The 13,378-nt window shown below is 37.6% G+C and overlaps 2 protein-coding genes across 3 annotated transcripts; both read left to right on the forward strand.

Annotated features, from left to right (window-relative positions):
* Positions 1-61: 61 nt before the first annotated feature.
* On the forward strand, positions 62-3,152 carry LOC146524793 (thiosulfate:glutathione sulfurtransferase-like). The gene is made up of 4 exons (XM_085131602.1): positions 62-374; positions 1,674-1,802; positions 1,895-2,057; positions 2,329-3,152. Exons 1-4 carry the CDS (start codon positions 362-364, stop codon positions 2,381-2,383), a joined length of 360 nt encoding a protein of 119 aa, XP_084987728.1. The 5' UTR covers positions 62-361; the 3' UTR covers positions 2,384-3,152.
* Positions 3,153-4,248: 1,096 nt separating this feature from the next.
* Positions 4,249-13,069, forward strand: top6bl (TOP6B like initiator of meiotic double strand breaks). 2 transcript variants are annotated; one of them, XM_085182202.1, is made up of 14 exons: positions 4,249-4,363; positions 4,535-4,658; positions 6,239-6,304; positions 6,384-6,505; positions 6,621-6,704; positions 6,788-6,843; positions 7,212-7,283; positions 7,371-7,566; positions 7,730-7,853; positions 9,676-9,834; positions 9,935-10,056; positions 10,352-10,462; positions 10,539-10,652; positions 10,767-13,069. In XM_085182202.1, exons 1-14 carry the CDS (start codon positions 4,343-4,345, stop codon positions 10,812-10,814), a joined length of 1,419 nt encoding a protein of 472 aa, XP_085038328.1. In that variant the 5' UTR covers positions 4,249-4,342; the 3' UTR covers positions 10,815-13,069. The 2 variants fall into 2 exon arrangements, with proteins under 2 accessions (XP_085038328.1, XP_085038337.1); XM_085182211.1 differs by having other exon boundaries at positions 10,554-10,652.
* Positions 13,070-13,378: the final 309 nt, after the last annotated feature.

Consider the following 13,378-nt stretch of genomic DNA (forward strand, 5'->3'; position numbering starts at 1 on the left):
AATAATGTGATTGTGTCTGCACTATAAGAGCTGAGACTGGTTTACTTTTGATCCTTTAAGCATGTCACACTCATAATTTTACTTGCACAAAACATTTGTAAAAATATTTAAGCCACTAACTATACACTGTAAAACAGACTTTTGCACAGTCATTAAACACCTCCTCTAACTTGGGAAACAAATGAGTAAGATTTTGATTTGACTGGCTAAGCAGTGAAGTCTCGAGGGCTAAGATCCACCTTTTACCGGTAGGTGAGCCAATGAGGTGCCACCAAACACAACCATGTAGAAGGTGCATTATTATTCCATTATATATAATTGCTAATGCCATTCATATTTTCAACTTCACCCAACAAACAGGATGGCGAACACAGGTGAGTCTTTAAGCCCACTCTTCAACTTTGTTAACCAGGTTAACAAACTATAAAATATTTATTACTGTCTGAATTGAAGCACGTCTAATTTAATTTAATGGGTAAGCAATTTGTAAAATAACAATTCGAAACAACAGTAGCTTAAGAAGAAGCAATAGAGTGCTTTCATAAAAATCTGAATTATATTAATTTGTAAACTTAAACTTGTTTTGGGGTCCTTTTGTTGAACTGTTTCATTTTCCCACATTTATTTCTCTTACTACTAAATATTTACATGAAGAAACCTCTCTTTGTAGGATACGAATGACTCAGCAAACAATAAATAGCTCAAACTGGAAGCTTTTAAGTCTCCCTGAGGACTGTACTCGGTTATTCGAGTAAGAAAAAACAATCAGGTTTAATAACCGCTGATAATTATCTGCATATTTTCACAGGCAGTCAGGACAGTGTACCTTTACTCCTATTTTACAGGCTCATAGTCATCACACTATATGATAAGAACAGGTCAACATGCGAGTGAAATTATCTTGTAAGGAATATAGCATGAAAGGGGAGCTAAATGTCAGGTTCTTTTTCAGGCCATCTTCTACTTAAACTAAAAGCCAAATTGAGAAACTAATGATTTTAATAGCTGAACTCAACACTCTGTTTACCTTACTGTGTTTAAATAACTCGGACGATTTACATCAGCCACTTTAATAAGTACACCTTGATAGTAAGACCCCCTTTTAGCTTCAGAACTTTCTCAGTTCTTCTTGGTATCGATTCCAGTAGCTGCTATAAACAAGCTTTAGAGAATTTGGATCATGCTGAAATGACTCTTCTATTGTTTAATTTTTGGTGAGCCTTGTATGCCGTGTGACAGGTTAATTACATTTTTGAGATGATGAAAAGCTGAGCAGGTGTACCTAACAAAGTGGCTGGGTCATGTACATGTATTTGAATATTATTGCTAGATTGTTGCGGCACTAACAATGAAGCAAAGATACTCTCTGGATCACTACATTACACATGCCAAATGACATGTAGCCACTGATATCAGTGCGGTTAGCATTAGTACATCCTTCCTTATCAGTGTGTTTGCGTGTACCTTTGTACAGGTAAAGCAGGTGTCATATTTCATCTAACCTTTCACATGAACAGTAATTAGTTTCCTTTGGCAAGGATCATCAATAATGCATTCTTGTGTCAGGATGATTTGTCACTTAAAACCTGTATCTAAAAGAGACAGTGGTGTAGTTTTACTTAATTTGATGAAACGTTATCATACCGTTTCTCGTGTTTTCTGCCATGTTCAAGGTACCAAGGATATTTCCTATGAGGAACTGAAGGCTCTTGTGGGAAAGAGCCCAAATCTCATTCTGATTGATGTCCGCAGTGAAGAGGAGGTAGCAAAAGGACATATTCCAGGATGCACCAATATCCCACGTCAGATTGTTTTTCAAGTTCTGTACGTTTTCTCTAAGTTTTCGTTTGCATATTCATGTTTTCTACCTTTGTCTCTTCTTTGATTCCTTCAGTTGATACAGTGGAGACTGCTTTTGCAATGAATCCAGATGAATTCAAGGCCAAGTATGGCATAAAGAAGCCACAGCTGGATGCACCAGAGCTGGTGTTTTCCTGCCAGACGGGCAGGCGATCAGGACTGGCCATCGGCAAAGTCCAACAGCTGGGATATGTGACGTAAATAAGTTATTACTTATAATACACAATACACACACATACATGGACAAGGCCCATTAAAAAAACTCCAAGTCTTCTTCATTACTACAAAGGCAATAAGTCCTTAAGACTGTAGAGAGCCATCTTTGGTTTTTGTTGTTGTTGTTGTTGTTGTTGTTGTTGTTGTTGTTGTTGTTGTTGTTAAAAATGTGCAGCTTTCTACTGCATGTTTATGATGTAATAATAACAGCTTTTATATTCTGACATCTTTCATCTCTGTTCTCTATTTCAGCGCATGCAATTATACTGGTGGATACAGCGAGTGGTCTAAGAAAGAAGGAAAGTGATTCACGCTAAAGGAGAGTTTCATATGTCTTCATCCAATCAGCAACTGTGAAATTTAGATGTTTTAATCTTCTGGTGATTTTTTTTTCACACTGTGCAATATTGAATTTTATATTTATGAATAATTACAAAGAAATTAAATTATTACATTTACTTGGAAAGAATTGTGTTGTGTTTGATATTCTTTACGGATGAAAAATATTGCAAGATCCCAAAAGATATGATAAATACATGCTTAATGATGTCTTTGTAAACAGAGGTACAAGCAATGAGCCTGATAAACACCACAAAATTACAGCTGTACAGTACAAAGTACCAGTGGTAGAGTGACTTTTATTGCATTATTAATAATTATTTATCATCATAAAATTAAGTTCTTTTGCTAACATTATCAGAGAAGAGCGCCTTGAAAGGTTTTTGCCGCCTTTCTGATTTCTTAGTTTTATGCCTCTTTGTCACAATTAAATGTTTCAGATCTGCAAAAACATTTTAATATCAGGCAAAGATAACACTAAAACTAGAACTAAACACAAAATACAGCTTTTAAAAGATTTCAATTATTATGGGAAAAAATATTCAAACCAAGAAGGCTCCGTGTGAAGAAGTCATTGTCAGCTCCTTGTTGAATCATGAATTAACTGTGGTTAGCCACATCTTTTTGAAAAGCTGAATTCGATTTCACTATCTACGCTATCTACACTTGGCCTGATTACTGCAAGACCTGTTGAATCAAGAAATCACTCTGTTTGACAAAGTGAAGCAGGCGAAAAGCAACACATCATGCCATGATCTGAAAAGACTCAAGAACAGATGATAAACAAGGTCATTCACATCGATCAGTCAGTCTAAGGCTTTAAGACTGTAGTGAACCACACTCGTGAACCCAGCCTACCAAAATGACTTGAAGAGTGCATCAATGACTCATGGAGGAGGTCACAAAAGAACCTAGAAAAATAACTAAAGAACTGCAAAATGTCTGGGAAAATAATCTGTTGACTGATAAGACAAAAGTTTAACTCTTTGAAGGCTTTCAGTCCCATTACGTCTGACCTAAAACTAACAAACGCAGGATTGCATACAAAAGAACATAAAACAAACCCTCCAATTTGACTGGGGTAAAATAATTCTGCAAAGAAGAGTAGCCAAAAACTCCTCCCCGGTGATGTGAAAGACTCATTTCCAGTTACTTGATTTTTCTTGCTGCCAAGGACAGAACAACCACTGAACAGATTTATACTGCACTTATCTTTTTTCACACAGGGCCAGATGGATTTGGATAGCTTTTATCATATATGAAATAATCATTTAAACAGTGTGGTGTATTACTTAGGTTATCTTTTGTTATTACTAGTATTTGATTGATGACCTGAAACAGTTAAGTGTAACAAATGTAGGGGAAAAAACGGAGAAATTACAAAGGAGACGAGTACTTGTCACTGTATATGAAGTTTTTTAATGAAAAATAAAAATAAATAAATTACTTTCTTATGATCTAATATGCCTAAATATATAGACATTTTTAAGATCATATTTAAATGTTCAAAAACATGCTTTTTAAACTACTGCCTATTATATGCTTAGATATAAATTAATTAAACTAAATTAAATTCATTAAAACTAAATAGCAAAAAAGCAGTTAGCAATACAATACATAGCGATAAAAACCATGTTCAAAACTGGGTAAAAATATTATTATTAATATTATTATTATTAGTAGTAGTAGTAGTAGTAATAATAATAATAATAACAATAATAGTATTACTATTATTATTATTATTATTATTACAATGAATATGACGATGATGTCAAATATTTTAAACAACTAATAAATAATAAATCATTTTCAAATTACATACAGATGCTTTTTTGGATTGGCATGAGTCAACAGCCTGTGAACGTGAACAAAGGTTTAGGTTAAATTAGGTTAGGTTGCTGATTTAGCACAAAGACAACAACTGAAAATGCTGGAAGAAATGCAACAGGTAATTGTTTAAGTTATAGCTATTCCTGATTCATGGTAGAAAAGAAAATGGATAAAAAGGTTTAGAGACTAATAAAGATGAAAATTACTAGCAAATTACTAGCTAACGCTAACTAGCAAGTAGCGTTAGCATGCTAAGCTAGGAGTTTGTTTTTTCAAATGGCCTCTCCAGGTGCTGCGTTTGATCATGCTAATGGGAAAGCAAAGGCAAAAGCTGGGCTTAAGGACAGGAGGAGGGCTTTTGCTGCTTTTGTGGACTGACACCGAAGTTTCTACACAAAAGCTGAACTGCACTGGTGAGTCAAAGCAGCTGAGACTGCACCAAATAAAAGAGGCATAACAGGGAGACAAATGAGGATTAAGGTGGGGTTTGGTCAAATATTAAAATGACAATGTCCTTGGATAAAAGGGGTTATTTTGATACACACTATATATTAGAAAAATGCAGTATTTTAATATCTACAGGTCATTTTATCAGGGACACTTAATTCAACTTCTTATTGATGCAAATGTCTGATGGGCAATCAAATAGCAGCAGTTGAATTAATTTAGGTAAGTAAACATGAGTCAAGATGACTATGCTGAAGTTCAACATGAGCCTCAGGATAAAGAATGCGTTGGTATGATTGTTGATGCCCAAGGGGCGGGTCTGAGTATTTCTGCTGAACTGCTGATATTTTCCCACACAGTCATCTCTATGGTTTACTGAAAATGGTCCAAAAAAAGGAAAATATGAGGTGAGTGGCAGTTGTCTTGCCCAACCTTGAAGCAGATGGGCTACAGCCACAGTAGACCACACAGGGTGCCAGCTAAGAACAAGAAACTGAGGCTACAAATCACACAGGCTTACCAAAATTAGAAATAGAAGATTGGAAAAGATCCTGGTCTGATGAGTCACAGTTTATCCTGCAATACTTGGATGTTATGGTCACAATTTAGTGTAAACAACATGAAAGCATGAATCCATCCGGTCTTGTATCATCAGTTCAGTTTTTGTGGGGGAATATTTTCTTGGCACGCTTTGGGATCCTTATTGCCTATTGATCATCATTTAAACACCACAGCCTGCCTGAGTGTGTCACTGACCATGTTTTTGTGACCACATTGTACTCATTCATCTGATTCTAACGCTTCCACCTAGATAACATTCCATGTCACAAAGCTCAGTTTATCTCAGACTGTTTTTCTTTAGCCGTCAGAATTGTTGTCTGAAGACCAACAAGGATACCCAATGGATTTACTTTGCCAAATTGATCATGGATCACCTTTGTTGTTATTATTTATTTTATTTTATTTTCAGTTGTTACAGACGGGACAGACATGACTGAGGGATAGGAAAGGGAGAAAGAACGATGAAGGAAAACGTTTCTGACTGGTTTCTTGAACATGTACTCAAATGACATCAACAGTCATCAGGTCTCAGTGCACTAAAGCATCTTTGGGATGTGGTGGAACAGCAAATTTGCACTGTGGATGTGTCAATTCTGCAGCAATTATGGGACACTGTCACGTCAATATGGACCAAAAGCTATGAAAAATGATTTCACCGCATTGTGGAGTCTATGCTACAAAGACTTAAAGAAGTAGATAAGTGGAAACTAACTTAAAATAAAACTTCAATGGATTTTTATTGTATCAATTAAAGCTATAAATTATATCATAAATGTTAAGTCTCTACTTAAATTAACTTAATCTTCAGGATCTGGTGAAGAACATTTTATCAATAGATGATTAATTGGTTACCAATAATTTATTACTAAACAATTACTGTTAGTGCCTCCATCTAAATTTACTGCAGTATAAAGATAACTAACAGGAAGCTAGTTGTCCCAGCAGCTCTTGGAACAAAGGCTAATGTTTTGTTGTATTGATCCAGTTAATTGCACAGTTGCAGCGGCTGGCCCCTGGTGTGCAGGGATTCAAATGGAAGCCCTCCAACCTGGTATGTACACACAAATATAGACATATACACATAACTGGAATCTCTGTGCACTACATCGTCTCTTTTCTTGCTACATCAGCCCTTGCCCGTTTGAAAGAGAGCATGTTTCCCTGTGTGTGGCCATGTAATGAGCCTGACCCTGAGGAGCTGAGTGCCTTCACAGATCTGTATGGTTCCCTCAGATTGCTTCTATCTTTTCAGGTAGAAAAACAACCCAGATGAATTCTGAAATGCATTTTTTTTTTTCTTGTTTTTCAGTCGTAACACAAGTAGCGTGAGTCACATGTTTTTTTTTTAAATATCTTGCAATGTACAGGTAAAAGACACAAGACACTGCACTTCAGAGTGTCAAGCCCATCTAGAGGCATTCCTGCGCACATTCACTTTGGCTAATGCCGGGGTATGAACAGATCTGTTTCCCCATCTCGAATCACACGTTAAGCTTCAAGCAAAAAAAGTTTACATCTTTCTTATTTTTCATAGATACAAATCCACCTCAAACTCAAAATCAACCAGGAGACCTCGCTGCGGGAATTTTGGTACGAGTGCATCGATGTATATCATAGCTTCTGTTTTTGAAAGCCTCCCTCTTGTTAGAACATCTCACATTTAATGACTTTGCTTTTGGTTCATTAAGGATCTCACTTCATAAACAGAATTTAGCTAATTATTTTTGAGTAAGTTTAAAAAGTAACTGCAATATAAAAAAGTTGAAGCAAAAGAGTGTTGCCGTAGATCATTGTAATCGCCTCGAGTGGTTTGTCTTGGAGTAAAAACATAAAAACAAGACAAAAGGCTGACTGTGCTAAACCCTCTTGACTGGAGTCTGGATTATAAATTAAAAAGGAATGGAAATATCCGTCTCTGTTTTATGAACTGCTGACATAGTCATCTTGCGTTCTTGCAGTGTCAAGGTCAAGAGAAGAGTTGCACTGGCGGACCAACTGTTACTGACCCTGGACGTCACCTGTTCTGCACCGTCAGTAATGCCGCTTTTAAAGGTTCGACCAGAATATGTGCCTTCTATTGATCTGTCTGATTTTCTCTTCTCCCCTTGAATTTAAAGGCCTCCGTGCTGTGTGAAGAAAGGGTGCTGGTGTGTGAGAGGACACCCTGCTATAGGAGGCAGGTTGCCACTCAGCATCCCACCACAAACCATGGAGCAGGGCCTCTTTGGGGATCTGAGTGTTCAGGTGGTTACACTCCTGACCCCCTGTCTGCTGCCATACCCCAATGTGGCAACAGAACTTACTCACATACAAATATCCTTTTCATGTTTTATCACACATCTGTACCACACAGTCTCATTTCCTGTCATGGTAGGCAAAGGAATTGAATACAAGGGAAAATTCAGACTAGGGCCTGACTCATTTCAGGGGTATTTGGGCATCTGATTTGGATTAGTCTTCCTTGACATGTTTCCATGTGTTGGTATACAACCCCAGTAACATTCCTGTCACTGGGCCCTCTGGCTTCTTTCAAAAACTTCCTGCTGTTCTGGACTGTCAAGAGCTGGAACTATATAGACTTTACTGCTCTTCTTTCAAAGGTAATCACTGCTGGGAACAGCATGTTCTGATGTTCAGGGTGTATTTTTACTTCTTTTTGCTGAGAGGTTTGATTTCCCAGTAAAAAAGTGTAAAACGAACCTGACGTAGGTCCAAAGTCCGGAACAGTTAATCCTGTCCTTACAGGACATTAGACATTGACACAATTATAACTTGGATTTGTTACCTTTGTTAAAGAAAACTAATTTCAACCACCTGCATGGGTTTATGAGAGAATGAGCCCAAGCCTGAGGCTGCTAATTAAGACTTTTATGGATCTCATAAGCCCAACATTTGAATGGGAAAGGCAAAACCAAACAGAACAATGGACTCAGAACATATAACATAAACAAAAGCATTAAGCACTAAAAGAAAATGGACTACAGAATTTACTTTCTGTCACAACACAGTGGTTGTCCCTGCACTCTAAAAACCTGCCTCATGAGAATCGGGTTCATCTGCAACTAATTTGCACTTGACATTTATTTCCAATACAAGATTTAGTGCTCCAGTCACGCTGCAAAATATTCTCATAGCAGCGATTCCAGTTGTGGAGAAAGGGTTTGACCTAACTGTCTTTCTTACCCATGAATTACTATGCTTTTCTTAAAGTAATATACTTAAAAGTTTGTTTTGTTTTTCTCAGAAGGATTTACATAATTTTTCATGCTAATAGCTTTTGGGATGAGCAGTGTTTCATTTTTGTTTCACTGATATTGTCACAGTGACAGTGCAAAAAGCATGTGGAATGTGAACTGTGTGCAACGTGCAGACTGAACGTTTGACTTGATGGCAGTGCCGGATAAAAAGACAGGACAACCAGAGTTGCTGCAAATCTATCAGGACCTGTTTTGTTGCAAAATATTCAGCAGTCGGGTTTAAATTTGGACCAAACTGATGGACATACAGGCAGCAGCATTATAGTTTCCCAAAATCTATTTTGCAAATTAGTTCTATATGGCATATTTGAACAGATAAGATCATTTGACTCGCAGAGTAATAGTCTTATAAATATTATATGGTTTCTCCTGTCAATGAGTACCTAACAAGCAGGACGCTCTTCTCTAAAAAAGACCAAACTGTCTTCTTGTGTCTAGACAGCAGTCCAGTAAAATGAGCCTAATTTAAGTCTTTATTAACCATTTAGTCATTTAGATTTTATTTTAAGCAGTAGCAGCAGGTATTTAAAACCTTACCCTAAAGAGAGCTATCAAAAAGAAACACTGGAAGCTACATTTTAAAAAGACTTAACAGTCGCTGTTTTGCACACAAGGCAGACTGGAGCAGTGTGATTAAACGCACTCATGTGGTGATAACAGTCAAAATGCGGCCCTTTTATCAGAAACTGCTCTTTCACAATAAGTGTCTCCCCCTGTGTATACAATGAATCATAACTACAAACAAAACCGACAGTCTGTATTAGTCAGCAGTAGTCTATCCATTCACATTTACACAATGAAACCTGAAAACGCCCCGTAATCCATTCTGCTTCACACTGTCTCTGACTATTTCCATCTTCCATCAACATTTATCTTATTTAAGAAGTTTGATTTGGGATGAAAAGAGACACGTTTGACACGTTATTTTTTAATGCTTACATAAAAGGCTGCAATAAATAAATAAATGCCCTTACAATTATCTGCCCAACCCAGAGGTGTGTCTTTAATTGCCAGCATGTTAGATACATGTTATGCTGGTTGTAACCCATGTGTGGCTTCATGCAAACACTGTTTTCTTCTTAAAATTCTTATCTCAAGTAACTCCCACTGTATCCATCTTATTATTTTCTTTACTTTGGCATAAATGTTTCAACATCCCCTGCAGATCTTGTGTATAGCGGCGGTACTGTGTACACAGTAGAGAAAGACAGCTGGGTTGATCCAGAGCAGGAATCAAGTCTTCCCACAGTGCAGCAGAGTCTCCTGCTTTTCTTCTTCTTACAGCATAGTGACCCCTTCACCTCCCAGCTCACTGATCTTATGGGTGAGGAACCGCAGCGGCATGTACAGTCACAAAACCCTACACTGTAGACAGCCTGCCTTTCAGTTTTCCAATCCAAACATGCAAATTGTTGATCATTCAGCCACCGAGATGTTGATAGAGCTCCACCTGGAGGACATTCTGAACAACAACAGGCAGGCCCTCGTAGCAGCCGTGCAGACTGAGCTGAGGAACACACTGAAATCACAAAATCACAGAAAAAAGGCATGACAAAGACATACACGCACATGCACAAACACACTAAGTGTCCTACTTCTTTTACTTAAGAGTTTTTAGTCCTGTAATGATAACTATTGCAGTCCATTATCAGAAAATGAATCAGCAACAGTTTTGATCATTGACAGCTTTTCTCTCTTTTCACTAACTATGGATTGAATTGGTTATGCAATTAAGCATTACCCTATACTCGGGTAGATTGTGATGGTTGTTTTACATTCATTTCTAACAGTTATTGACACCTGAAAAAAAGTAATTGTGTATGTTTGTGTGTATCCTTAAGCAACAAGAGAAGCTGCATGCAGCTGCTGAGGTGATTCTCAGTTCGTCCATGAGTATCGTGAGCAGCAGCAGTAGCATGGACTTCAGAAATGCCTGTCTGAACTGCATGAAGGTGTGGAAAAACTGCTTGTCTCATGGTGTGATGCAGAACCTGAATACTGTATTCAGAGGCGTTGACAACGTGTTAGGTTTGTGTTTGTCAGGTACATGACACACATGAGTTGGCAGCCTCCCTCCGTGAATCACTGTGGAGAGTAACATCGTGGAAATTCGTTCCCAAGGCAAAGTGCTTTTCTACTAAGGTGAGTGAGACGCTTGCTTTCCGCCAGCACCACCCAGTTCCTATAGCAGCTCCTCATTACCACTGTACCTCTTACACTGAACCACAATTTGATGCAATGTCATTGTTTTAACAGATGGAAGTACATCCTGAAAACGATGAGCCCACCACAGCAGAAATCTGAGAATCTCTGTGTTTATCTTAAGAGTTCTGTTATGGTTAAAGGCTGCAGAGGCAGCAGAAGAAGGGTTTGAATGTGTTTAAAAAATTTAAAGTGCACCAGTTGTGCTGCCAAAAGCAACATCTGTTTAACCCATAATTTTAAAAGTACAGTTGTTGTTATAGCTTGGTTGCACCGGTTTATTTTTGTAATAATATTCCAAATTGATCTCAGTTTTTTTCTTTTCAATGGTTATACCCATAGAAAAATGTCTGTACCATATATCTATTTAGGATGTGAGGTGAAAGAGCCTCTCTTTTTACCTACATCACCATGGTAACCTGGAAAAAAAGCCCTAAAATCAGAGGCAGTGATACCTTTGTATTCGTCACAGATAGCCAAAAGAATGCCCATGAGATCTTTGATGAGTATCTGTTGTTGAGATATCTCCCTAAACTGACAAGATTGAACCCTGAAATAGCCCCAGTTCAGATACTCTTCTGTGAAACATTGGCATTCATCACCAAGAACTGTGCAATCAATACAATCAATTTCACTTTGATCTGGTGGCAAACAAAAGTGATTTTCACATCTTTTGGCTATGCGCCAGTACGTTTGAATATTTAAAATTTGTAAAATGTAAAGTTTCAGAGCTCTAACATGCATCCATCCTATTAGAAATAAACAACAGCATTAAAATAATTAACTTGAGTTCAAATGTTTATTTTACCACTTTGTGTGCTAAATGCAAGATTAAAAATTATCTGTTGAATTAATTTCCTGTCTTATTTCTAATAGTTTTGCATTTTACTTTTGTAATCTTTATAGAATTTGGTCACTATATTATCATTATCTTATATCATTTCTGATAGGAGTAAGTGGCACTCATAGGGATCATTTTATGCAGAAGAAGAGTCATATGAGCAACCTCAACAAGTAATACAATTTGAAATATTATCTAAATTTAGAAAAACAACACATTAATGATCATATAATTAAGGTAAGGCTATAAATCGGTAAGGATGCAATTTTGCGCATTCTTATTTGATGTATGCAGTTGTTTAGACCACAGTTGTTTCTAGAGTGCAAACTAGTCTTAATAGATATAAAAACAGACAATAGGTGTTATTGCAAAAATGAGTCTGTTTTGTGTAATCTGTTATTGCGTATCGTAACAAGTTCCTAATGTGTGGGTATGTGTGCATGGACAAAAAAATGTTAGTGTGTAGCAGTGTTTATGAGTAGGGATGGGTATTGATAAGATTTTCAGGATTCCGATTCCATTTTCGATTCTGTTTAACGATTCGATTCTTTATCGATTCTCTTATAGATTTTTTTTTTTTTTTTAAAAAGGAGAACACTAAGGTCAATTAGCTTAGATCTTTGTTTTATATCTTCTCTTTGAACAAGATAGAAATTTAGGAGTAACATGGCCTTACAAACCCAACAGTGAGATCTTAACAGATCCAACCTACAGCTCTTCAATGGGGTGTCACAGGGTCCCCAGGAAAAAAAATTGTGAATGTAAAATAATAAAATAAATATTCTTCTGTAGCAATTACACAAGAATATCCAAAAATGTCCCTGCCTACAATTAAACACATTCACTTACCGAAAATCGGGGGCATCTGCTGTGGCAAATGGGTGCAAGCCTTTTACCACAAACTTAGTCACAGCTCGGTGACATTCGTCTATCCTGGCCTGAAAGGAGACGCTACCGGTAGACTGTAGCAAGAACTGCCAGCATCTGAGCCAGACTCTGTCTGTCTCTCTCATCATGGTCACCTAAATGCACAGTAATGGCAGGTTTTGTAATAAGGCAGATCGCGCTAACATAATATGCACTGTTAGTTGATTATTTACCTGCCGTATTAACGGGAGAGGACGTGCAAACGTTACCGCTGCTGCTGGGTTGAGATTCACGAATCCGGAGCGGAATTAAAAACACGACATTCATTTAAGGTTATCGCGTGTTTTGTGAGCAAATGCTTTTGCATATTCGTAGTGTTTCCTCCCTTAAATTAAATATCTACTTTGCAAGTATTGCAAGTTGCCCTGTTGTCATCCGTTCTCGTAAAGTATAACCAAACTTTTTAGCGTTTGAGCCGCCATGTTTCCTGCCAGGTAAATGACGCTCCGCAACGTGGTGACGTCATTCGGGGCGACTGGAATCGATAAGGGAATCGTTTGCAAAAATGGCAAACGATTCCAAGGAATTGAAACAGTGGGAACCGGTTCTCAACAAGAACCGGTTTTCGATACCCATCCCTATTTATGAGTGTGACAGGTTGTTGTTTTTGCACTGATGATGCACTTTGTAAGGTGAGGGGGTAAAAAGTCCATGGGTTTAAAGAGTCCTTTTTGATACTGGTAGCCCTGTTCCTGCATCTGCTGATGTACATATCTTCAATCAATGACGGGCTGCAGGACACAACTGCCCACTCCAGAGACTTCCTGCCAGCAGCAGAGCAGTATCATTAACACACACTGCACACCTGTAAAAAGATCTGAGAATTGTGTTACCCATATGTTATCCAGTGATTCCCAGACAACCATGGAGCAGACAACCAGATGATTAAATAAGTGTA

Source organism: Neolamprologus multifasciatus, chromosome 2 (assembly GCF_963576455.1).
Source record: "Neolamprologus multifasciatus chromosome 2, fNeoMul1.2, whole genome shotgun sequence".
In the NCBI taxonomy this organism is placed as follows: Eukaryota; Metazoa; Chordata; class Actinopteri; order Cichliformes; family Cichlidae; genus Neolamprologus; species Neolamprologus multifasciatus.

Excerpts from the sequence above, each read along its gene's own strand:
- LOC146524793 (XM_085131602.1), top strand. Across the intron at positions 1,803-1,894 it reads AGGATGCACCAATATCCCAC|TTGATACAGTGGAGACTGCT; the intron begins GTCAGATTGTTT and ends TGATTCCTTCAG. Across the intron at positions 2,058-2,328 it reads CAACAGCTGGGATATGTGAC|CGCATGCAATTATACTGGTG; the intron begins GTAAATAAGTTA and ends TCTCTATTTCAG.
- top6bl (XM_085182202.1), top strand. The coding sequence starts at position 4,343 with ATGCTGGAAGAAATGCAACAG. Across the intron at positions 7,854-9,675 it reads TTACTGCTCTTCTTTCAAAG|ATCTTGTGTATAGCGGCGGT; the intron begins GTAATCACTGCT and ends CATCCCCTGCAG. Across the intron at positions 10,057-10,351 it reads CACAAAATCACAGAAAAAAG|CAACAAGAGAAGCTGCATGC; the intron begins GCATGACAAAGA and ends TGTATCCTTAAG.